Source organism: Callorhinus ursinus, unplaced genomic scaffold, assembly GCF_003265705.2.
Source record: "Callorhinus ursinus isolate GAN/ISIS: 27379988/994484 unplaced genomic scaffold, GSC_fseal_2.0 scaffold71, whole genome shotgun sequence".
Classification (NCBI taxonomy): domain Eukaryota; kingdom Metazoa; phylum Chordata; class Mammalia; order Carnivora; family Otariidae; genus Callorhinus; species Callorhinus ursinus.
This window is the reverse complement of record NW_027397133.1, coordinates 2,065,177-2,088,893: the sequence shown is the minus strand read 5'-3', so window position 1 is coordinate 2,088,893 and position 23,717 is coordinate 2,065,177. Positions and strand designations below refer to the sequence as shown.

The window sequence follows — 23,717 nt, the reverse complement described above, 5'->3', positions numbered from 1 at the left end:
CATATTAGATGTTTCTTGAACCATGAAATTAGTTATTTAAATTTTGTAATAACTGCCGTAATTATTATTAAACAGGCCATCGAGTCTATCCAAACAACTTACACAGCACTTAACTCCTTACAGATCTACAGGGCCCTAAGTAACACGGCTGCCAGCTCTTGGATCTCATGGCCAACAACCTGGGATTCCTGCCATCTGTCCTAAATCAGGGCCTTTGCACTTGCTCTTCACTCGCCCAGATCTCCCTTCCATCGGATCGGATTTCACCTCTTCAGACGAACCTTCCATTATCCCCTTTTCTAAAATAGCACCACTCTCACTGCCCAAGCCCCTTACTCGGCCTTATTATTATTTTGTTTTAAGTAGGCTCCACCCCCGACCTGGGGCTTGAACTCACGACTCTGAGATCAAAAGTCACATGCTCTACCGACTCACTCAGCCAGGCCCCCTATTCTTTATTTTGCTGGCCGCTCTCCGAAATTCATTCCTTTTAAATGCCTTTATCGTGTCCCCCAGTACAATGTAAGCTCCAAGAAGAAAAAGACTTTGCCTTAGTCATGTACTAGATCTGCAGAGCCCAAACAGTGACCAGCGTACCTCGCCCACTGGGTGAACAGTTACTGATTTAACAGGTTAGGCTTCAACGTAATGACACTATTCACGGAGGGACTCTTTGGCAGGCGGCGGAGGGGTATTTTACCGTACACGACAATACACGCATGCGTACAAGATCCGGGAAGTGTGGTAGGGGAAAGGGGCGGAGCATCGAAGGGTCTCGCGCTTAGAGGCGGTTGGAGCCGAAGGCGCAAGGTGTCCAGGGCTGCCGCTTGGTGCGTTACCCGCGTGCGCACTGCGGCCTGCAGCCCACCTCGGCAAAGGAGTTTAAGGTGCCCGGGGGCGAAGAAGTGACCCGGCGCGTGCGCAGTGCCCGCGGCGACGCCGGGTCCCTGTGTGTGGGTTGTGCTTAATCGTGCGGCGCGTGCGCAGCGCGGACGGCGGAGGGATTTTGAGACTTGTTCCACCCCTTGCCCCTGTCGCGAGCCGAGGCCGCGCGGGCTCGTGAGCAGCGGCCTGGTGCGTGCTCTGGGCGGGCGACGAAGGCAGACGGACGCGGACGCCGCCGGAGTCGAAGGCAGACCAGGAGTCACTGCTGCTGAGGGGCCGCTGCAGCCGCCGCGAGCCCCCGGACCGTCGCCAGGCCGAGGAGGGCGCCGCGCGGCGGGTGAGTGCGACCGGGTGGCCTTACCGGGTGCGGAGCCGCTACCCACAACCCCCTGCGGTGGGCCCCAGTCCTTTCCCCGCGGCCGGGCCTCCTTCCCGCGCCACCGCACCTCTCTGCACCCCTTACCCAGAGTCCTCTGGGCACCTAGGCCCTCTTTCCGCAGCTCTCCCGGGGTCCCTTACCCACAGGCCCTTGCGGCGTGTTACCTTGTTCTCCCTTGCCTCCGCGGCGGCCTCGACCCTTACCCACAATTCCTTTCGTCTGTGGGGGGCCTGGCTCTGTTACCCACAAGCCCCTGGCTCGAGGGGTTGTTGCTTCTGAGCCTCTTCCCTTGATCCGAGACTTCCTGCGACTCCCGCCCCCATAACCTGTTCTCCAGGGTGTGGGGACCCCCCCCCAGCCGCCATTGCTTTGCACCTCCGTCGTAAGGATCCTTGAGTCCCCCGCACGCTCCCAGGGAACCTCTCCGCCCCACAGCTCCTTGCTCGCGACTCCTAACAACTACTCAGAAACTTTTTCAGCCTTTGTTTCTCTGACCGGCCTTGCCCGGCCCTCACACAGCCCTCTCCCCAAGAACCTGATTTCTCATTCAGACTGATGCCTTTCCCCTGAGCCGTGGGATTGCTCCCGTGTTCTTACAGAACCTTTTTTCATAGTGAGACCTTGGTCCTCGATCTCGCTTTTCTTGGGAGTCAGGAGATTGTAGGGGCTTCCTCTCTACCCGATCACCCTAACATAAGGCTGTCCTGCTTCTGCTCTCAGACTTGGCAAGATGACCCAGTTCCTGCCGCCCAACCTTCTGGCCCTCTTTGCTCCCCGCGACCCTATCCCATACCTGCCACCTTTGGAGAAATTGCCACATGAAAAACACCACAATCAACCTTACTGTGGCATTGCGCCCTACATCCGAGAGTTTGAGGTGAGTTCACTGAGCAGTCTTGGAATGGTTTGGGTCCTAGGGGGCCACGGAGCTGGATTTGGGAGTCCAGTTTCAGGCCATTTTCTAGCAGTGTGATTTAGGTAGGAGACTCACTCTTTCTGATCTCTGTCTTAAATGGGTTGATAGTGTATTCCTTGTAGTTTTTTTTTTTTTTTTTTTTTTTTTTGGAAAATTCAGTAATTAGAAGTTAAGGATTCAGGCTCTGGAGTCAGGCAGTCCTTGGCCTACACCGTTTATCAGCTGTGTGACCTTGAGCAAGTGGTGTATTCTCTTAGTTGATTTCTTCATTTTTAGCAAGGGGATAATAGTATTTTCCTCGTAATATTGGCAGGGAATTAACTACAAAACTTGGTATAGGGCTTGGCACCAAGTAGCCTGCAATCATCAGTGTTATCATGTTCACCAGTTTTGTTATTAATAGGATGATGTTCATATGGACTTGAGGATTTCAGCTCTGCAGCTGCAGGGTAAACACAAATACGTGACTTGGGTTTTGGGCCTCCGTCTTTTCATTTGTAAACTGGGGGAAACAACGTCAGAGGTGCATCAGAGCGCACCTGAGAAGTGCTGGCACATAGCCAGGAGTCAGTAGAGGCCAGTTCTGGTGTCAAATAAGAAAGGGCCCGCTGAAGGTGGAGGAAGCTGCAGAGCAGAAGCTAGTGGAGAGATAACAGAAGACTGGTTCTTCAGTAGAATTTGCCACCCTTGGTGAACCGGTCCTGGGGAAATGTTATTAGCTAATTAAACTAATTTAATGGCTGCAGGCCCGTGGCACCCTTGATGATGCGGGTCATGTGGCAGTTACAGTTTAATGAGCGGTTGGTGAGCCCTTCGAGAACTACCCTGGCCCTCAGAAGGTGTCCAGTTACTGCTACTGGACTGCACTGTCAACTTCTTTTGCTTCAACCCTGGTCCTGATCTCTGTCTGTGATAAAGGACAAATTTTTTGCAGAGTGATGTTGATAAATACAAAGGAATGATTTTGATTTTTCTATTACTTTTAAAGAGAGACTACAGAATAAAAGATCAAATCTTTATTAAGTTTGGTGGGTATAAAGCTACTCTATCCTGTTGCTGTAGAAGTTTCTGAATTCTTCCGATTTCTGTACTTCTCTTGTGACAGACCAGCAACGGTTTGTGGATAGCATTGGTCCACAGACCATGTTTTTGATCTTTGCCACCCCCCCCCCCACCTCCACTGGCCTGGGAACTGTCCCATGTTTGCTTGTGTGTTTGGGGGGGGGCGGTGAGTGTCTGAGGTGCTTACTGTTTTCTGGATGGGTGTCCCTTGCAAACCCCTATCCCTCCCACCCTGTCACCTCTCTTCTTGTTCCCAGGATCCTCGAGATGCCCCTCCCCCGACTCGAGCAGAAACTCGGGAGGAACGCATGGAGAGAAAGGTATGTCATTTTTGCCTGTTGGCCCCGTATCTTTTTTTTGCCACTTTTTCCAGGATGTTTCCTGACATCAGGGCACTTCTGTCTACATTCAGTTGTCCACCTTTCTCCTGACAGAGACGAGAAAAGATTGAGCGGCGACAGCAGGAAGTGGAGACAGAGCTAAAAATGTGTAAGTTTCTCTTCCTCTCCCATTTCTTTTTCAAACCCTCTTGCGTTTCTCCCCCACTGATCCACCCCGGTGGACCTAATATGGCAAGGTGCGATGGTTCACTTTTTAGCTCACAAAGTTGGCTGAACGCTGTGGTTTAGGCATTTAAGGAGTACAGCATGGGGTCTGGGTTGGCGGGAAGTGAGCCTTGGAACCTTGGGCTGCGTGTCCTACCGGAGAGCGCACTTGCAGGGGCTACCACAACCCAGTTGTGTGTCACAGGCTGAAGCAGTGAAGCAGTTACAGCTCCACTTTTACTCCTTGACCTGCCTGCTGGGAGTTTTCCATTCCTTCCAGGTATAGGAGGAATTGAAACACAGGACCAGATACACTGTAGCCATTAACCAGACTTCACAAGAAGGTCACGTCAATCTCAGATGGCTCTGTCATGTTAGAGCAAGGGCTTTACAGTCAGAAGACTTGGGCTTCCCTTCTACATCTGTGAGGCTGGTGAATCACATCTCTTTAGACCTTAGTCCCTGGAGTGGCATGTTTTCTCAGGGCTATTATGCAGATGCATAACTTTTTTTTAAGATTTTATTTATTTGTCAGAGAGGGTGAGCACAAGCAGGGGGAGCGGCAGGCAGAGAGAGAAGCAGGCTCTCCATTGAGCAAGGAGCCCGATGCGGGACTCAATCCCAGGACCCTGGGATCATGACTCAAGCTGGAGGCAAACACTTAATCAACTCAGCCACCCTGGCATTCCAACACTTTTTTAAAAAAATAGTTTATTATTTAATTTTTGAGAGAGTGCATGTGGGTGTGAACTGAGGGGAGGGGCGGAGGGAGAGAATCCCAAGCAGAACCCGGCTGAGCATGGAGCCTGACACAGGGCTCGATTTCACAACCCCAAGATCATGACCTGAGCCTAAATCAAGAGTTGGACGCGTAACTGACTGAGCCACCCAGGCGCCCCCAGATGCCTAACATCTAAAGACCTGGATATCTAGCTGAGAGCTCTCTGAGCACTGACTCACAGCAGCTGCTTTCTTGTCCATTCTCAGATGCCTCAAAGGCATCTCAGACTCAGTGTCCAAACCACATTCAGAATTTCCTGCTCCCACCAACCTGGTTTCCTTGGATGTTTTCGTCAATGGAACACAGCCATGCAGCCTTGCAAGTCATGATCTCTGTCGTGGGCCACCCGCTTTGCGTTTAACACTTTTTTCCTCCTTTCCCCAGCTGGTCACCATGACGTGTCCCTGTTACTCTCGGTCCCAAATCTGACATTTCTCTCTGTGTCCAGCACCACCCAAATCCCCTTCTGCTCGCACACACACTAACAGTCTAACTGGTTTATCTACAGCTCTGTCTCCGCCAAGTTCTTTGGGTCTTTAAGTGCGACTCTACCTTTTTCTAACAACTTCCTTTTGCTCTCGGCACAAAGACCAAAGTCTCTTTCCTGCTCAGGCATGTTGGGCACCATGCTCCCCTCCTGCTCTAGCCAGAGTCACCTCTTCTTATGCGTCATTCTTGCTGGATGGTCTCCTGTCATTGGGCCTTTGCCCAGGCTGTGCCCCCAGTCTGTGATGACGCCTTGGTTTGTGTGTAGCAGCCCTTTGTGTCCCCGTTTGGCTGTTAATTTCTCAAGGAAGCCTTCCATGACTTCCTTGCTCAGGTCGAGTTACCTTGTGTGCTGAAAGCCCCGAGTCCCACTGCAGGTTGGTCACTTCGGTTTGCACGGGGGATTTGAAGAGAATCTCTCTCTAGTGGAGGTTCACGGTTGCTCTGAGAGAGCAGGGTTTGGATGGGATTTGCTCTCTCTGACAGTCCCAGCCCCTGTAAGACCTGGCACACGGAATTGTTGGCAGCAGTTAGTCTGGGGAGTCTTTTCACCCCGTTGCTGGGGCACCGGCCTTGCATTCTGACCCACGTGCGTTTTAACCCTGATTCTGCCACTGGTAGCCAGGTGACCTTGGGTAAATCTCTTGTCCCCTTGGAAATTATTTCCCCCCCTTTGAGAATGGGGTCTTGATGTGTTAAACGACACCACGAAGGTGCAATCAGCCAAATTCAGTGTGCGAAATTTATACAATGAACTTGTAACCCAGTTTCTTTAGCTAATAAATGACAAGGAAAAAGGGCAGGGAGCGGATCAAGTGGATTAAAGAATCAAAAGCTCTGGCAAGCACGTTGGTAGGTGTGGAGGTTGTTAGGATCCGGATCTAAATGAGCTAACTATAAACATCCAGTTTTGAAACAATTGGCATTTGAACATGGGTCTCCAGTTAAGGAACTAACTAAATGTGTTAAGGAAGGAACTAACGTAGTGTGTTAAGGTGCAGTAACAGTATGGTGGTTCTGATTTTTTAAAAAGTCTCTGTTAGAGACGGAAATGGTATATTTGGGGCTTGATTTAAAATATTTTGGTGGGATTGGAGTACAGATGAAACAAATGTGGCCAAGCATTGATAACTGAAGCTGGTTCTTAGGGGTTCTCTGTTTCCCTACGTGTTTGGATTTCTGCGTAATTGAAAAGAAAAAAGAATGGGTCATGTACGTTAGGGTTTTGTGCCCCAAGAGCCTCTGTCCCCACTACCTGCTGTGCCTTGTCGCAACTAACAGCTGCCCTTTGAGGGGACCTTGTCCCTTCCAAAGCAGTTGGTGTAATTCATAGTATTGATTTCTCACAGCTTCCAGGCGTGGCAGGGGTTATTACTCCTTTTTTTTTTTTTTTTAAGATTTTATTTATTTATTTGACAAGAGACACAGCGAGAGAGGGAACACAAGCAGGGGGAGTGGGAAAGGGAGAAGCAGGCTTCTGGCTGAGCAGGGAGCCTGATGAGATTCGGGGCTCGATCCAGGACCCTGGGATCATGGCCTGAGCCGAAGGCAGATGCCTAACGACTGAGCCACCCAGGCGCCCGTATTACTCCTATTTTTAAGACAAGGAAAATTGAGGCTTGTTGAGGCCCAGTATGCTTCCCGAGAGAGAGTTCTGAGATACTTTCCCTACCATCCAAAAGTCTCATGAGGTTTCCCCACCGCACAGGACAGTTCTTTGAGCCCCTGCCCTGGGTTGCTACCTAGATAATCCCTTTAGCCAAGGATTTCCCAAGGTCACAGTTGCCAGCACAGTGGAGCACCGTGGGTATGTGCGCATGTGCGTTGACTGGTGAACTGCCGACCGACTCTAGTTCTCTGCCACCGTCATTGTGCTGACATGTTCAGGTACAGGGGTACTCTTGGCTGCACTAGTTTTTGCCTTTAGTCACACTCGGGGGCCCCTTGCGTAGGTAGTGGCAGGAACTACCGAGCTGCCTTGGTGTCGCAGCAGTGCCCGCCCCGAAGTCGTTCCCCCAGGCAGCAGTCGGGGGTCCCGTGGCTGCATTCTTACCGCGCCCGTTCGATCACCTGCTGCCTGCTGTTGGCAGCTGCGTTTCCTGTTGCTGCCATGAGACTTGGAGGTCTTCAGTCACACGTCCTCATCCCAGTGAGGCCTTTCCTGACCTTCCCCTTATTGTTCTTTTGCCTGGGTTTGTTACTTTCTGATAAAACTAGATGGTTCCCTTACCTTGTTTACAGTCTGCCTCCCTGCATTTGTGTCTGATCTCTAAGAGGGCAGGGGTTTTTTTTTTGTCTCGTTCACTGTGGACTCCCCGACACCTTAACGACAGTCCCAGGCACTTGTTAGTACTTATTTTTTTTAAACTTTTTTTTTTTTAAGATTTTATTTATTTATTTGAGAGAGAGAGAATGAGAGATGGAGAGCACGAGAGGGAAGAGGGTCAGAGGGAGAAGCAGGCTTCCCGCTGAGCGGGGAGCCCGATGTGGGACTCGATCCCGGGACTCCAGGATCATGACCTGAGCCGAAGGCAGTCGCTTAACCAACTGAGCCACCCAGGCGCCCCTTGTTAGTACTTAATAGGTACCTGTTAGGTGAATGGATGAGGTGACTGGATGAGAGCGGCCCAGTGCACACTGAGAGACCAGGGCACAGAAAATGACAGCGTGGAGGGATGAGGTAGGGGGAGCACCAAAGGGGGCAGGCTCAAAGATGGGGTTGTCTTCAAAGGCTGCTATCAGTTTCCAGGGAATTATTCCTTTAAATGTGGGTTCAATCCGCTGGTTTTTAGTAAATTCTCTAAAGGCACCTTGTACTTCATTTATGTTTGCGGGGTAGCCCTCCCACAGGAGACGGATCTAGAACTTTATTTCTCTGGCTTCTTGCAACACCTGGACTATCTTCCTGAGAAGCTCGTGCCTGGACATTCAGCGTGGAGCCGGGTAGTTAGAACCCCTGGCCTGTGAGGTCAGGCTGGGGTGTGAAGCCGGCTTGGCCCTCTTTGCTGCTCTTGACGCTTTTTCCTCCTCTGTGCTTCAGGGGCTGGTTTTGTTTCCATTTGCAGAATGATTAATTCTCAGCATCCAGCAGTGTCAGGGCATAATTACGTTTGCAGTAAATTATTAACGTTCTTTTTCTCCTATTCCCGCACAACTCGGCAGGTCATTCTGAGGGTCGCGCTGTGTCATGGAAGAGCCACCTCCACTGGGCACTGGGCCGGGTGCCTCTGGGGCCCTGGCGGGAGTCGAGGGCCATCCTGTGGGGTTGGGTCACCATAGTCTGAAAAGGACTTCTTCCCAGGTCTGAGCCATCAGAATCACCTCTGGAATGAGTTTTGTAATAGATTTTGGCTCCTCTCTGTAGAGATGGTTATTCCTCAGTGGTCTTGTGGGAGTAAGAATCTGATCAGCATCATTGTGCCCTGGCTTTTCCCCTGAGGCACAGAGGCTGTAGTGCAATAGGGAAGAAAGCAAGGCTTGGGCTCTCCTGGCCTCTGCCAGCCTTTGATCTAAGGTTTCCCCGTGGGCTGCAGTTGCCAGCTGTGCCATGGGGTGGCAGTGTGGCCCTGCAGGTGAGGGAGGAAAAGGCACCTGGAGTGATGGGGCTGCCTCCGCAAAGATGCCCAGTCTTCCCCTGGAAGGGACCGGAGCCTTCGCACGTTTAGGTCTGAAATGGCAGTAAGACTGGCCCCATCCAGTCAGCTTGAAGTCCGCCTATCCCTTTCCTCCATCAGCCTAAATTGGCTACTTGGATACAAGGCTGCTGGGGGGAAGCTGGAGAGAGGAGCATGGCCAAGGTCTCCAGGTCACCAACTGTCGTCTTCTCTCTAACGGGCCTCTGCCTTTCTGTCCCTGTCTGTCTTGCTATGTGAGACTGTTGACGTCTTGTACTTACGCATTGTGTTCTTCCTGCACAGGGGACCCTCACAATGATCCCAATGCTCAGGGTGATGCCTTCAAGACTCTCTTTGTGGCTAGAGTGGTGAGTCCTCAGCTCCCCACCCCTGGAGCCCCAGAGGAGCCTAGAACCCTGGGCTGCTGAGAGCTTGGGTGTGGGACAAAGGACAGTAGGCTAAGTCCTGGAATGTTATGAGGGCTTTGGGACGGCTCACTTTTCCCACTTAACTTTGTATCTGTCTCCTGGTAGAACTATGACACGACAGAATCCAAGCTCCGGAGAGAGTTTGAGGTGTACGGACCCATCAAAAGAGTGAGTGAACTGGGGTCTCGACTGCTTGAATTGGAGCGGGGTCGAGGGAGGGAGAAGGCTGGCTCCTGGCCCCGAGGGTGCATCCCATCATTGTGGGGCTTCAGAGGCCGTGGCCTGCGTTTACATTCTGACTGCACTAACACGCAGCTGACTCTGGGTAGCAGGAGGAAAATTAAGAAGTAAGGGCTGCTTTTTGTTGATTTAGGATACGGGTAGGCAAACTACAGATTTACCGTTTGTAAATAAAGGCTTATCGGTACCCAGCCAGTTCCATCTGTTCGCTGTTGTCTGTGGCTACGGTTGGTGTAAGGCCCTCAGAGCCGGAAGTATCTGCTGTCCAGCCTTTTAGAGAAAAAGCATAAATGTGCGTGCTGGCCCTTGTTTTAGAGCAAGGCTTTATGTTTTACTGACGTGTCTTGAATTCACTGAAAAATCACTTAAGTGCTCTGGGCAGTTGTGAGCGCTGGAGGTCATCGTGCACACACACTGCTGAGCCCAGCGCCGCTAGAGCATTAGTCACTCTGGGCTCTTGAGGACAGGGAGAGGGTTTGAGGCATCTGTCGCTGGCAGCACCCAGGCTCTGCGATTGAATGGGTGGGATTTCCTTGTCTGAGAACTAATCTCTGCGCCCCTCCACCCTCCCCCACCCCCCGCAGATACACATGGTCTATAGTAAGCGATCAGGAAAGCCCCGCGGCTATGCCTTCATCGAGTATGAACATGAGCGAGACATGCACTGTGAGTACCTCCGGCCTGAACCCTGCCCTCTGACCCTCTCTCTTCTCTGCTGCCCAGCCCCTTCCCGTCGTCTGTCCCCACCCCCCACCCTGCCAAACCTGACATTAGCGATGTCTCTTCTCCTCCTCCCTCTGTTTCTGATATATCTTTTTTTTTTTTATATATACGTGTTTTTTAAAAAACAAAAACCAAAATCCCCCACAACGTGTGTGTGTGTGTGAACCTGGGGAGGTAAGTGTCACACGTTGAACCTCAGGGGCAAGGAGGGAACTGGGTGGGGGCTGGGGCCAGCTGGAGGTGGTGGGGAGGGGTCGGATGTTCGGGGAGCCTCTCTCCATTCCCCCCACCATAGTTGGGGGTGGCCAGGTTGGAATGAGGACTGGCCTTTGAACCTGCCCTCTCTTCCCCCCAGCAGAGCTGGGGCTGGGCCACCCGACCCTCCGCCTCCCCACCCCTGGCCCCCCACCCTGTTCCTCAGCGGGCAGTGGGTTGGTAGGCGTGTTTAGCGCCTGCCCCCACATCTCCAAAGCCCCCTTTGAGGCTGCGGCGGCGTCCACATGGGCAGGGATGGGTGGGTGGGGGTGGGCAGGGCTGCGGCGTGTCCAGGGGCCGCCGTATTAATTGACTGTTCTTATTGTCACTGCAGCCACCACGCAGCTGGCTTGCAGCTGATGCTTACGCTCCCCTTACAACACCTCAGTGTATGGTTGGTATAAGGGTTTGTATCATGGGTAAGATCACTCAGCACCGCACACCAGCCCAGCTTAGCCAGGCAGCTCAGGAGCAGTGAGGCCCTCCTCCCATCCCCAGTCGCCCCCTCAGCCTCCCCGCACCCAGAACCCTTTCCTTGTTTGGGTGCCCTTTGTCCCTCCTGCCGCCCCTTCCCCCAATCCGTATATGCTCTCTGATAATCTTGCTGATCCCAGGAAGGGAAGGATGAACCCTGATGGGAAAGGCAGCTGGCCTCTCCAGTTGGGCTCCACCCAACCCCTGACTTACCTGGCTTCATGACGTCAGCGGCAAGGTTACGGGAGTACTGAAGACAGGACGCACTAGGGCGAGGGGTCCATGTGGAACCCTTCAACCCTTTGCTCCCAGCTCCCGTGCTTCTGTGGGGCTGTCACTGTGGTGGCCCTGGAGAATCTTTTTGGTTGCTAGACTCAGGGTGCTGTGCCCCTTTTCTGTCTTGCCTTATCATGGTTGAGGCCTACCAAAGGGCTCTGGTGCCCAGCGGCTCTGCAGAGTGCATGGAATTGGGGATTGGGGTGTGGGAGGGATCGAGTGACAGGCTGCAAGCAGCTGAAGGTGTTGTAGATTTTACTTAAGACCCTTCCACTGTCTAGAGACCTAAGAGAGGGAGAGAAAGAGAAGCCTAGAAGTACACATGTCACATGGTTTCTTTTGTTGGTACTCCTGGGTTGGGCCTCTTCTGGGGTTTGGGACACTGAACCAGAGCAGGGTTCCTTTGCTTGACTGTGTTCCCGGTCCTTAAATCCCTTTCTCCCACTTACCCTTCTCTGGGTTCGGGGGCCAAACGGCCCCTTCTCCTCAAATCACGGGCAGCACTCCCATCTCCTGGACCCCCCAGGCTGTCCCCTTGTGTGCCAGCCTTTGAGTGGCAGGTGGTGGGAGGGAGTGTGGAATTTGAGGTGGAAAAGTCGTCCTATGTGCTGCAAGGGGGTGGGGCGTGTGCCTAGTTTAGTGTGGACTTTACTGGGAAAGGTGAGGGCGGATAGGTTTGCTAAGGCCTCCCCAGCCTTCTTTTTAAATTCAGCAAGCTAGTCCCAGGGCTTTACCAGCTCCTAGACTTGATGTTAATCCTTGCCTCCCCCTCTTTCAAGGCCTCCATGAGGTTTCTTTGGGGTCCACCACTTCCTCTGCCTGTCTCCAGGTGGTGCAGGAGATGTGGTTCCTCTCCCTCTCTGTGGCTCCCTAGAACCCCCCACTTCCCTTCCCTGTAGCTTTAGCTGACCCCATGGTGGTGGGTGTGGGGTCTGTGCGCGTGCTCAGGTAAGCTTGGGGGCTCCAGGTAAGCGGTCCCGTGTCCCCCCCCGGGAAGCCCGCCTCCTCGCCAGGCCCCCAGGAGTTGCCGAGCCCCCCCCATCCCGCTCGGTTTGGACACCCGCAAGGCCGGCATCGGTAAATGGCACCTTTTTCTCTTCCTCTGGTTGTTATTTGGGGGGGAGAGGGCTGGGGCGGGGCAGGGTATTGTGGTTGGTTGAGGACAACCCCCTAGGCCAGGGCTGGGGGTGGGAAACAGACTTTTTTGGCCTTCCTGATGTCCTGTGTGAGACAGGCCCGGGATCGGGCCTGCCCATTGCTGTGCCCTGCCCAAGAGCAGGAACTTGCCTCTCCCCGAATCTCCCCCTCTACTCCTCACCCTTCCCGAGAGGCTCCGGCTGGGGTTGGCCTCCCAGCGTGTGTTGAGCTGGGGGTGTGGAGGGAGAGATGGGTTGGGGGCTGGGATTGGGTGGCAGTCAGTCGGCTCAGGTAAGGCAGGAATTGTCAGGAGCACCGCACGCCTCCCATGCCTCCCTCCACTTTCCCTCTCCCCCAGCTGCTGTAGGGGGCCCCTCTAGGCCCCCTGGGAGCACCATAACCCACCCTTCTGCTCCCTGCCATCTCCTAAAGATTTCTCCCACCCTTTTCTGGTTCATTTTCTGTTCTGATGTCTGTTCCCCCCCACGCTCACCTTCGCCCCCCCCAAAAACACAAAAAAACAAAAAGGAAAACCGGTGTGAACTGGGGTGCAGAGCGGCCCAGATGGGCCTCCTCCCCCAGCATGTTGTTTTAGGGTGCATGCCTGGGGTTGTGGAGGAGCCCTCCCCCACAGCAGAGTCCAGCCTTAAGTTAACCTCCAGTTTCTTTGCAGCGACTATGGCCGCCTGGGCAGGAGGGGGCTGCTCTGTCGAATGGGAGTAGGAAGGGCCTGGGAGCCCAGGGGCGTGGTGGTTCGGGTGGTCTTGCTCCCCCCCAATAGTGATTGGGGGGTGATAAACAGATGCTGAGATGGAGCAGGCCCCTCCTGGTTTGGGAGAGGGTTGGTCTGGCTGTCAGTTGCCTGGCTGTCTGGTGGGCGTGTGCGTGTGTGTGCGCGTGCGCACAGAGTGTGTTGATGGGTACGTGAGGGTGGGGATGCTGCAGAGCTGGGCCCTGTCCTGACTAGAGGACCCTCTGGGGACTCCTCCCCCTCCCCCCTCCCCACATCTGTTGCAGCCGCTTACAAGCACGCAGATGGCAAGAAGATTGATGGCAGGAGAGTCCTTGTGGACGTGGAGAGAGGCCGAACTGTGAAGGGCTGGCGGCCCCGGCGGCTAGGTGAGCACTTCCCGCCTGGGCTGGGCCCTGGAGGATCTGACTCCCTTCTGCAACTTCTGCTGCTTTCTCTCTTCCCTTGCTCTTCTGCTTGCCTGGCTGCTCATCACATCCTCCCTTCCTCCCTCCAGCTCCTCTTGTCACCATCATCGTTCCTGGTGGCTGTCTTCTCATTCTGGGTCACTGATTAGGAGCAGGAGCACTGGCCTGGAGAGGCAAGTCTGGGATCAAATGCCGGCTCGTGTACTTGCTAGCTGGTGCATTTCCCCTCTTCCTGCCTCATTTTCCTTTATCCTGGAAAGTAGGGATAACCTCAGTTCACTGAGCTCAGCATACCAGATGCCCAGCTTGGCAAGTGGCACGTGGTAGGGCTTGTAAATGTTACTCTCTCATCCACGTATTCTTTGCTCTTGCTCGTTTGTTTAATCATTGATTACCAGCTGTGTACTGTGTTTTTAGTAGGAGCAAGACACAGACAGCCTCTGTCTCTTACCGTGCAGTCAAGGTCAGTTTGGTTGCAAGTGTCAGAAATACATTTGAGGTTTTTAAAACATAAGGAGTGTTGTCGGTAGAGAATCCTGGAGGTCCTTTGGAGCCCAGAGATGTGTGATGCCCCTGGGCCTCAAGAGGACCTGGTAGCCAGACCTTCAAGCCGTCAGGAGCCGCATCCAGCATCACTGCAGCTTGCCTCCACCTTGCCTGCTGTCTGCAAACTGGTCTCTTCCGTGTTTCCCTGCACTGGCTCCATACCTGCTCTGCAGCTTCCGCTTTACCCCTAGTCCTGGGTGACCCTCTGTGCTTTGGGGCGGTCGGGTCTCAGTGGTGCAGTGTTGGGCCTGGACCTGGGGCTGTGGGGCTGCCATCCAAACATGCATATGAGGGACCTACTCCTGCGAGGGTGAGTGACAGCTCTTCAGGAGAGCAGGTCCTCCCCAGGCTGACACCTCAGGCGGGTGCAGTACTCCCTGCTCTTACTCCTGCGTCCCTGTCCCCTGTTCTCACCTGGACTGGCTTGTGCGGCCTAGACCACACACTCACCTGCTGTGTCTCGGAACAGTAGGTAGGTTCTCCTCTTGTCCTCGTTTTTCTGGGGTGGAGTGAGTTTTTCAGAGTCTGTTATTAGAATTCTGGAATCCCAGAATCTTCTAGTTCAGTTCGCATTCAAACTTTGTGTTAGCAATCCCCAGTACATCCTGACCCAGTATATACCCGTGGAAAAATATCACCCAACACAAAAGTTTTATGAAGAGGAAATATTTTTTCTACAGGCAGTGTGTACTAGTATTTTATATTCTGTTGCTTTATTTTGTTTTTTTAATACATTGGTTGCAAGCCATCAAATTGATGATGGAATCCATAGCTGGGTCGTGACCTGAAAACTGAAGACAGTAGTCTATTCTGCACCATGCCTGTGATGTTCCAGATGCCTGGTAGTTGCCTGTCCCGGGTAGAATGTTTACCCTCCAAGCGGCCTTTCTCCTTTTCGCTGGCACTGCTAAAAGCCATTTCCATATGTGGAACTTGGGCCTGCCTCACTGAAGCTTTCTTCCAGTCCCTGTGGTGCAGAAGGGTGCACGAGAGGACAAGTTCTGGAGTAGGCTGGGAGCCCTAGCCCAGTTCTGCACCTTTGTTCCCAAGTCCCCATGGGCAAGGGACTGTTTTTTTATCTGCAGAAGGAGCTCTTTGTTGCTCCTTAGAGTTGTTCAGTCAGTCATCTGACTACAGTACATAGACTTTTATATTCTGGCTGCTGTACCACGTGCTGGTTACAAGCAAAGACACGGTCCCGATTTTCACAGTGCGTAATAGTCTGCGGGGAAAGGCCAGCATTCCTCAGCTCACACGGATGTATAAAATGTGAAGCTCCCCTAGTAGAGAACAGCTTAATCTGGAAGGCTTTCTGAGGAAGTGATGTTCTGGCTAACATGTAAAGGGTGAATAAGTTCACAGGGAAGGTGGTAAGATTCTAGGGAAAGAGATGAATGATCCCAACTGGGGCAGAAAGGAGATGGAGAGTATAAGGAGATTGAGAACCTCCCAGAATGTAAAGAACCAGGGACCCCTGGTTTGAAAGGTGGGCAGTGGGAAGCCATTGGAGGCTTTGAGGCAGATCAGTTAGAAAGGTCACTGGCTTGGAGCGCCTGGGTGGCTCAGTGGGTTAAGTGTCTGCCTTCGGCTCGGGTCATGATCTTGGGGTCCTGGGATCGAGCTTCTCCCTCTCCCTCTGCCCCTCTGTGCCCTGCCCCACTTACATTCTTTCGAATAAAATCTTAAAAATCTTTAAAAAAAAAAAAAAAAGTCACCGGCTGTGGTTGGTGGGAGGAGGCCGCTGAGTGGGAAGGGTCTGGGGGCTCTGTGGCGCCCTAGCGGTTAGGAGCATGCGCTTTGGAGTGTGAGTGCGGGTGTTTCCCAGCTGGCACCTCGTGAAAGTCCTCACATCTCTGTAAGGCATGGCTGTCCTGTTAAACGTCGTTGCAGTCCTTCCCTTTGCTCTTTGGTGCTCCTCATTTCCCTTCCCTGCGCGCCCCGCCCAGACTGACCCTCTCTCCCCTGCTCCCACCCCAGGAGGCGGCCTCGGTGGGACCAGAAGAGGCGGGGCCGACGTGAACATCCGGCATTCGGGCCGGGACGATACTTCTCGCTATGATGAGAGGTAAGATTGGGCAGCTGGTTTCCTGGGATGGGGGTGGTCACGTGGGGGAGCCCTGCCGCAAACCTCTGCCCACCTCATCCAGGCCCGGCCCCTCCCCGCTTCCCCACAGGGACCGGGACCGGGACCGCGAGCGGGAGCGCAGGGAACGAAGCCGCGAGCGAGACAAGGAGCGAGAACGGCGACGCTCCCGCTCTCGGGACCGGCGGCGGCGCTCACGGAGTCGCGACAAGGAGGAACGGAGGCGCTCCAGGGAGCGTAGCAAGGACAAGGACCGGGAACGGAAGCGGCGAAGTAGCCGGAGCCGGGAGCGGGCACGTCGGGAGCGGGAGCGCAAGGAGGAGCTGCGTGGTGGCGGAGGTGGTGGCGACATGGCGGAGCCCTCTGAGGCTGGTGATGCGCCTCCTGACGATGGGCCTCCTGGGGAGCTGGGTCCTGATGGCCCTGATGGTCCAGAGGAGAAGGGCCGGGATCGTGACCGGGAACGACGTCGGAGCCACCGGAGCGAGCGGGAGCGGCGGCGGGACCGCGACCGAGACCGGGATCGCGAGCACAAGCGGGGGGAGCGGGGTGGCGAACGGGGCCGGGATGAGGCCCGAGGTGGGGGGGGTGGCGGCCAGGACAACGGGCTGGAGGGTCTGGGCAACGAAAGCCGAGACATGTACATGGAGTCTGAGGGAGGTGATGGGTATCTTGCTCCGGAGAACGGGTATTTGATGGAGGCCGCACCAGAGTGAAGAGGGCCTCTCCCCCCACCCCACCCCGGTTCTGTTTGGACGTGTTCCTGCCCACCCCTCTGCTGTCATCCTCTCCCCCCGACCTTCTCGGCCACCACCTAAGTTTGCCAGCCAAGGGTAGGAGTCTCCTTATTTGTTCTGGCCCCTCGGATTTAAAAATAAAATTAATTTCCTGTTGATAACGAGCACCTTGGTTTCTTCTTCACTGCTCTTCATGTCTCCCTCCGAAGGTCGTCACTTGACTGTTGATAGCCCCACTTTGGTTTGTGTCCCAGGGCCTGCCAAGGACTTGGGCTTTTGACCTGAGCATGGGGCTACCCACACTACGCCAGACCTGCTTACGATGGCATAAGGAGGTGCTCTGCAAGGGTTCCCTCCGTTAGGATTTTTGATCCCTTTGTGATTTTTTTCTTTTTTTTTTTTTCCTCATGTCTTCCACATTCCCTGTGGGGCTGTCCCTGCCCTTGTCTCGGTGGCTGAATGGGGTTCTAGACACGAGATCTCTCAGTGGAAGCAAGTTTGTGTGAAAGGGAAGCTGTCTGCGTTGGGGAGAGCAGGGAAAGGCTGAGATGAACTAGGAGTGCAAGCTGCAGAGGCATAAGATGGGGGACCGCAGAACATCTGCACAAGGCCAGGAGGGCAAAGGGCCTGCGGTTGGTGATCGCGAGGTCACCGTGAGTATTTTCACCTCATGCCTGCCAATGACATTGGAGGATTAACAAACCCAGGAGAGGTTCCATCGGCAGTTGAGATTCCAGCCATTTGCGGACAGAAGATTACTAAGGTGATGGTGAGGACACTTCAGTCTGGTGACCGCTTGAGAAGGAAGCCAGTCACCTTCGCAGAACCCCAGAGGGGCTCGAGACCACAGCTGCAAGTACAAGCATAGCAGACTCTGGAATCTCTGCCCAGAACAGCTGCCCTCTGTTTGAGCCCTCGGGATGCCTAGGAGCCGGGCATCTTCTGCCCAGGCAAATACAGGACCTATTTTTGTGTCTGAAAAGTTTCTCAGTCTAAAGGTAAACATGGCCTGATAACCCAGAGGCAGCCTGTCCACTAAACCTAACACAAGGATTATGCTTTTTAACTGCCTCGGTCGACATAAACATGCAAAAATGACAGGCAATGGAGAAAATCCTGCAGCAAGAGACCAGAAGCTAAACGGAAAAACTGGTCCTGGAAGGAAGAATTTTAGGGAATACAAGAGAACTCAGTGTCTCTAATTAGTATATTCTCACAGAGATCCCAGATAGTGCACCTGGACTTCTGGAATTGGCTGTGAAGAGCAGTGTTTTGGGCTAGTGTGGCACAGGCCCGTTACGTACAGCCCAGGCAAAACCTGCAAAAGCAGCTTGCGGAAGGCATTGGGGAGCTTGGCTCGAGGGTGTCGGATGCCGAAGAAAAGGAAAGCACACGGGTGAACTTCATGTTCACCCTCCCTTTTAACTCAAGGGTATTTGCCAGTTTAGTGTGGGGGAAGTAGGCTCAGCAGCAGTCCGCTGGGCTGAGTTCACACAGGTTGGACTGCATAGCTTGGACTGGAGGGCCGAATTTCCAGATGGGGCACTGAGCCCCCAGATCTGGCCTCAATCTTCCCTCACGGCATTTGCAAGCCGCTGAACCGCTTGTGGGCGCGAGACACCCTCTCCCAGCCCCGCCCAAGGGCTCATCCAAAAGCCGTAGCTGGAGGCTACCGAGCTGAGCAAAGGTGGCCGCAGCCTTGCAATGGCCATGCTGGAGATCTCCAGAGCTCCACCATATTGGAGTAAGGCCACAAGTGAAACAGACCAAGCATGAGGAAACCTCAAAAGGACCTGTCAGGATTTATAGGTGATCTCTCTGCTGGGAGAGGACTTAGCCCTTTGGGGGAAGATCGAATTCAGAGCCTCTGTGATTCTTAGTACACAATGCTCACCATTTACTCAAACTTCATTAGGCCTTCTAGAAAGAAGACTTGAGTTGCTGAAAACCAAGGGAAAAGTAGCCAAGAGACCCAGGCATTCTGATGTTGGGAGTTATCAGAGAGTGAAATAACTATAGGTTCACAAAACAAGGAAAGGATGGAGAGCTTTACTAGAGATCTGCCATCTTTAAAAGAAAAAAAAATCAAACGGAAATTTCAGAACTGAAAACAATAACAAATTAAGAATGTACGTGCATTCTGCAGTTAATCAGATACAACATAACCTGAAATGTTCCTGTTACAACACATTAGAAGTGCTGGGGGGGCGGGGCCTGGGTGGCTCAGTCGTTAAGCCTCTGCGTTCGGCTGAGGTCATGATCCCAGGGTCGTGGGATCGAGCCCCGCATCGGGCTCCCTGCTCGGTAGGAAGCCTGCTTCTCCCTTTCCCACTCTCCCTGCTTGTGTTCCCTCTCTCACGGTATCTCTCTCTGTCAAATAAATAAATAAAATCTTAAAAAAAAAAAAAGTGCTGAGGGGGGGAAGACAAACTTTCTTGAAAGAGAAACCTCACAATCTTTTAAGGAAGTCAACAGGGAGTTAAAGGAGAGGAAATGGGATCCAGTTCAGAGCAGCAGGGGAAAATCCCAGATGGCAGTTTCTAGAGAGCACTTAGTCCACACGAGTCAGAGGACTCAAGTTTCCGAGGAGTTTCACAATAAAAAAGGTTCAGTCGCTGAACCGATGGCATTTATTATTTCACAATGTACACAAATCAAACCATCGTGCTGTATGCACCCCAGCTTCTACAGTGATGCATGTCAATTATTTCTCAGTAAACCTGGCTAGAAAAGATTCAGTGAGGTATGTTGTGATGGAAAGTTTGAAAAACTGAGAATGTGGAAGAAAAGCAGATTGAAGTCGCAGGAAAAAAAGCTGCTCAGGAAAAGGCGATGGAATCACAGAACACTGGGCTCTCTAGTAAACAGTCAGTATTTAGACATAATGTGAGCACTTTACTGATTGCCCTAAAAACTGGTAGCATAAAACTACCATGGGAAGAGAGCGGAAAGGTTGTAAGAGCAGAAAACCAATATGTAATATATTACTAATATCTAAAAATCGATAAATTGAGAAATAACAGATTACTTAGACTCGCAAGCAAAATACCGTTGTTGCCTCTTGCAGCAGGGAGAGTTAAGGTTAGGGGTCGGTGCTTTTCAATATTAGCCCTTTTGTGTTAATTTGATTTTGTTTTCACTGACAACTGTTGTTGTTAAAATGAGAGAAAAACACTATGAAAGGAGAGGGATAGACATACCTGCTCTAGTCCTCTCATTTGGCAAAAGTCCTTTTCAGGATTCCATTCCCCCATCCAGCTAATGGTGCTGGTGGGCAGCAGTCAGACTTCTCCACAGTCTTGTCAACGTTTCCTACATTTCTTTGGCCTCTCTAGAGTGTATCTGATACCACTGCCCACTTCTTTTTTTAAAAGCACTCTCTTAACCTTTCCTCCCACCTGGTTTTCCTCCTACTTTCCTGCCATTCTTTGTCTTCTTCCTACCTTTGAAATGTTAGGAGTTTCAGGGACTCAGTCCTAGGTCCTCTTCGTTGTGTATTATCTTGCCCCCCGCTAATGAACACAGCTAACCACCAAGACAGGTCCAGACATTTCCAAATCTGTCCACCTGTCCTTCCTGTCTCCTATCCGCGTCCAAGCCATCACAGTATTGCTGGGAGAGCCTTCTCGCTGGCGCTGCCATCCAATCCAGTCCCCACATCGTGGCTACACGGATCTTAAAATACACATGTGAATATCACATTTTACTCTTAGGAGTTACCACGAAGTCCAAAGCCATCATGTGTATGCCAACACACAAGGCCGTGCATAACCTGTATCCTGCCTACCTTCTCACCATCATGAACCACTCTAGTTTTTACCTCGTGGGCGCTTAACGCCCGGAAAATGATTCATGCCCCATCTCCGGATGATCTTCCTTCCAAGGACTATGTCAGTGGCCCTCCCGGAACACCACCTCCTCACTCCCAATTTCTTATCACAACCATAGTTGGTTGTCTACCTCCCCTCTCCCATAGACTAAGTTCCTTGAGAGCAGTGGGCTTGTTTGCCCTGCTCACCACCGGGTCCAGATGTTTAACATAACGTTTGTTCAATGAACGTGGAAAAAAGAGAAAGGAGGGACAGGTGTGGCGGGTAGGGCACTGAAACGGAAGGAGGTGCAAACAAGCTGCAAGAGGAGGGGTCCCAAACGGGACAGACAGTTGGCGACTGTGGGCTTGGCAGCCAGACAGGCGTGGCAGCAGGTGAGGCGGTCACGGCGCCGGGAGCGGAGCGCACGTCCAGCCGCGCCCCCGCAGGGGGCGCCCGCCGCCCGGGGCGTGGCCTCGCAAGCCCCGCCCCCCTCGCCGGAGACCGGGCAGGCGGGCAGCTAGCCGCGGCGGCGTAGACATGGCTGCGCTGGTGGAGCCGCTGGGGCTGGAGCGGGGTAAGCGCGCCAGGAGGCCCTGCCCACCGGCCGTGGCCCGCGTCCGGGACCTCGGTCCCCGTCCCTCCCCGGCCAGGCCCCCAGCGGGTGGGCGGGCAGATCGAGCGGGGGGCGGGTGGGCGGGGCGCCGCGGTTTGTGGGTGTGGGAGGGTCCGTGGGCTTAGCGGGCCCAGGAGGGGCGCCCACAACACAGCCCTTCCTGTGTGCGTATGCGGATCCTGGGGCGCAGGGCGCCTGGCTGGCCGCAGTCCCCTTGCCCCCGGCGACTCTGCGGGTGTCCGACTGGGACTCGGCTGTCTTTCCCGGGATCTGTCAGCGCTCGCCCTTACTCGGTTTCTGCCGCATCTCTCTGTGCTTCTCCGCGTCTCTGACTCTGTGTCTCTGCGCCCCGCCCCCGCCCCGCAGACGTGTCCCGGGCGGTGGAGCTCCTCGAGCGGCTCCAGCGCAGCGGGGAGCTGCCCCCGCAGAAGCTGCAGGCCCTCCAGCGAGTCCTGCAGAGCCGCTTCTGCTCTGCCATCCGGGAGGTGAGAGCAGCGCGGCGCCGGGGCACAAGCGGGCGGCCGCCGTCCTGGTCGTCGCCCAGAGCCCAGGGACTACGCCTCCCAGCAGCGCCGGGGGTGGCCCGCCTTGGGGTGCCCGCGCTTCAGCTGCGGGGTTCTTCGGGAGTTGTAGTTTCCTCGGGCTCCGGGTTGCTGGGGGCGGGCCGATCCTTGGGTGGGAGGGTCTGCGGGCTGGACTCTGGTGTTGAAGGGGGGAGGGGCTGGCTGGTGGTTCCCTGATGCTGCTGTTGTCTTCACCAGGTGTATGAGCAGCTCTATGACACGTTGGACATCACGGGCAGTGCTGAGATCCGGGCCCACGCCACAGCCAAGGTAGGTACCCCCCACGCCATCACTCATGGTATCCACTGAAGTGCCTGGTCTAGCTTAGTAACTTCCTAAAGTCAGTCATGCCTGTTTCTTCCTTCATGATTTTTGCCAAATCTATGTACTAGCGTTACTATTATTTACTGGTGTTATAATCTCATAGGTTGTACTTGAATGTCATATAACGGCATCTTTAGCAACTTCAAATGTGAACTAGTGCCGCATACCTGACAAGAAGATACCTTTTAGGGCGCCTGGGTGGCTCAGTCCGTTAAGCAACTACCTTCGGCTCAGGTCATGATCCTGGAGTCCCAGGATCAAGTTCCGCATCGGGCTCCCTGCTCAGCGGGTAGTCTGCTTCTCCCTCTGACTCTCCCCCCTCTCATGTGCTCTCTCTCAAATAAATAAATAAAATCTAAAAAAAAAAAAAGAAGAAGATACCTTTTAACACCTATACAGTGAAATAGCATGAAACACTGAAATCTTATTAAACTATAGTTGTATGCTGTTTCTTGCTGCTTCCTGGAGGCTCTCAGCTCCTTCCAGGCCTTGTTTTTCTCTATTAAAAATCGAGATTGGCAAGTGTTGACTATTTAAGACACACTCACACCAGGTGGAGACATTTCCTTTGACATGTCTGAAGCATCCAGAGTGAATTAAGAGAGATTCATTACAGTGCAAGCTCGTGCTGAACTGTGGCAGGTGTCCTCTGCGTGGGGAAAGTGATCTGGCCCAAATTGCTCTTCCTGGTCCAGATCCTCCCCCCTCATCTGCCTGCCCACCATGGAGCGGACCTCACCTCCCAATGCCTTCTGTCTCCCAGGCCACGGTGGCTGCCTTCACAGCCAGTGAGGGCCACGCACATCCCAGGGTAGTGGAGCTGCCCAAGACAGATGAGGGCCTGGGCTTCAACATCATGGGGGGCAAGGAGCAGAACTCCCCCATCTACATCTCCCGTGTCATCCCTGGAGGTGTGGCTGACCGCCATGGAGGCCTCAAGCGTGGGGACCAGCTGCTGTCAGTGAATGGTGTGGTGAGTGGAGACTGAAGCTGGGCTCACAGTCTGTTCAAGGTAGCACAGTCCCTGCTTTTGACATTCATTCAACAAGCAATGATAGAGTACTGCGTGCTGGGCACTGCTACAGACCCTGAGAAAAGTTTGCCTCGGCTCCTATATTCAAGGACTCCCTTCTTGCTGAGGGAGAGTGACTGGAATAATCCTAATCTGGGGAGATGATAATGAGGGAGCACAAAGCATTGCGAGAGCCCGAATATGGTCTGCGGTGTAGATGAGGAAAGTTTTTGCAGAGAAAGGGACATTTGAGTTGGGTTTTGAAGGACGAGGAGGAGTCCTCCCGGCAAATAAAGTAGAGAAGACCATTAGCAGCTGAGGGTGTTGTAGGTAGGGGCTGTGACTCTACACTCCTCTGAGCCGAACAGAAAGTGCTTAGGTCTAGTGGAGGACCGGCGCACGTAGTTAATTAAAATCACTGCAGTTAGAAATAGATGGCAGCAGGGCTGGGTCGGCAGTGGAGGCCGGCTATGCAGGGCCTGAGTACCAGCCTGAGAAGCTGGGACTTTGTCTAAAGGGTTCTGGGGAGCCACGGGAAGGCTGTGAAGAGGAGCTGGATAGGCTCAGCTTGGAGGTGTAGAAGGATCCCTTTGGGACTTTATAGGGGATGGACTGAAGGTAGAGATTGGAGGCCAACATTTCTAGGGAGGAGGCTAGGTGAAAGTCCG

General features: G+C 53.5%; 2 protein-coding genes across 3 annotated transcripts in view; both read left to right on the top strand.

The window, feature by feature from the left end:
• The first annotated feature begins 804 nt into the window (after positions 1 to 804).
• SNRNP70 (small nuclear ribonucleoprotein U1 subunit 70) lies at positions 805 to 16,889 on the top strand. 2 transcript variants are annotated; one of them, XM_025849545.2, is made up of 10 exons: positions 805 to 1,222; positions 1,985 to 2,141; positions 3,500 to 3,562; positions 3,677 to 3,731; positions 8,972 to 9,036; positions 9,202 to 9,264; positions 9,921 to 10,002; positions 13,219 to 13,320; positions 15,883 to 15,970; positions 16,080 to 16,889. In XM_025849545.2, exons 2-10 carry the CDS (start codon positions 1,995 to 1,997, stop codon positions 16,702 to 16,704), a joined length of 1,290 nt encoding a protein of 429 aa, XP_025705330.1. In that variant the 5' UTR covers positions 805 to 1,222; positions 1,985 to 1,994; the 3' UTR covers positions 16,705 to 16,889. The 2 variants fall into 2 exon arrangements, with proteins under 2 accessions (XP_025705330.1, XP_025705329.1); XM_025849544.2 differs by having other exon boundaries at positions 807 to 1,222; positions 16,053 to 16,889.
• A 3,898-nt stretch (positions 16,890 to 20,787) lies between these two features.
• Positions 20,788 to 23,717, top strand: part of LIN7B (lin-7 homolog B, crumbs cell polarity complex component) — a 3,959-nt gene continuing 1,029 nt past the window's right edge. Inside the window, exons 1-4 of the mRNA XM_025850032.2 lie at positions 20,788 to 21,111; positions 21,517 to 21,635; positions 21,912 to 21,983; positions 22,801 to 23,010. Of these exons, the coding sequence (XP_025705817.1) occupies positions 21,075 to 21,111; positions 21,517 to 21,635; positions 21,912 to 21,983; positions 22,801 to 23,010 (438 nt within the window). The 5' untranslated portion in view covers positions 20,788 to 21,074. The remainder of the gene's footprint in view (positions 21,112 to 21,516; positions 21,636 to 21,911; positions 21,984 to 22,800; positions 23,011 to 23,717) is intronic.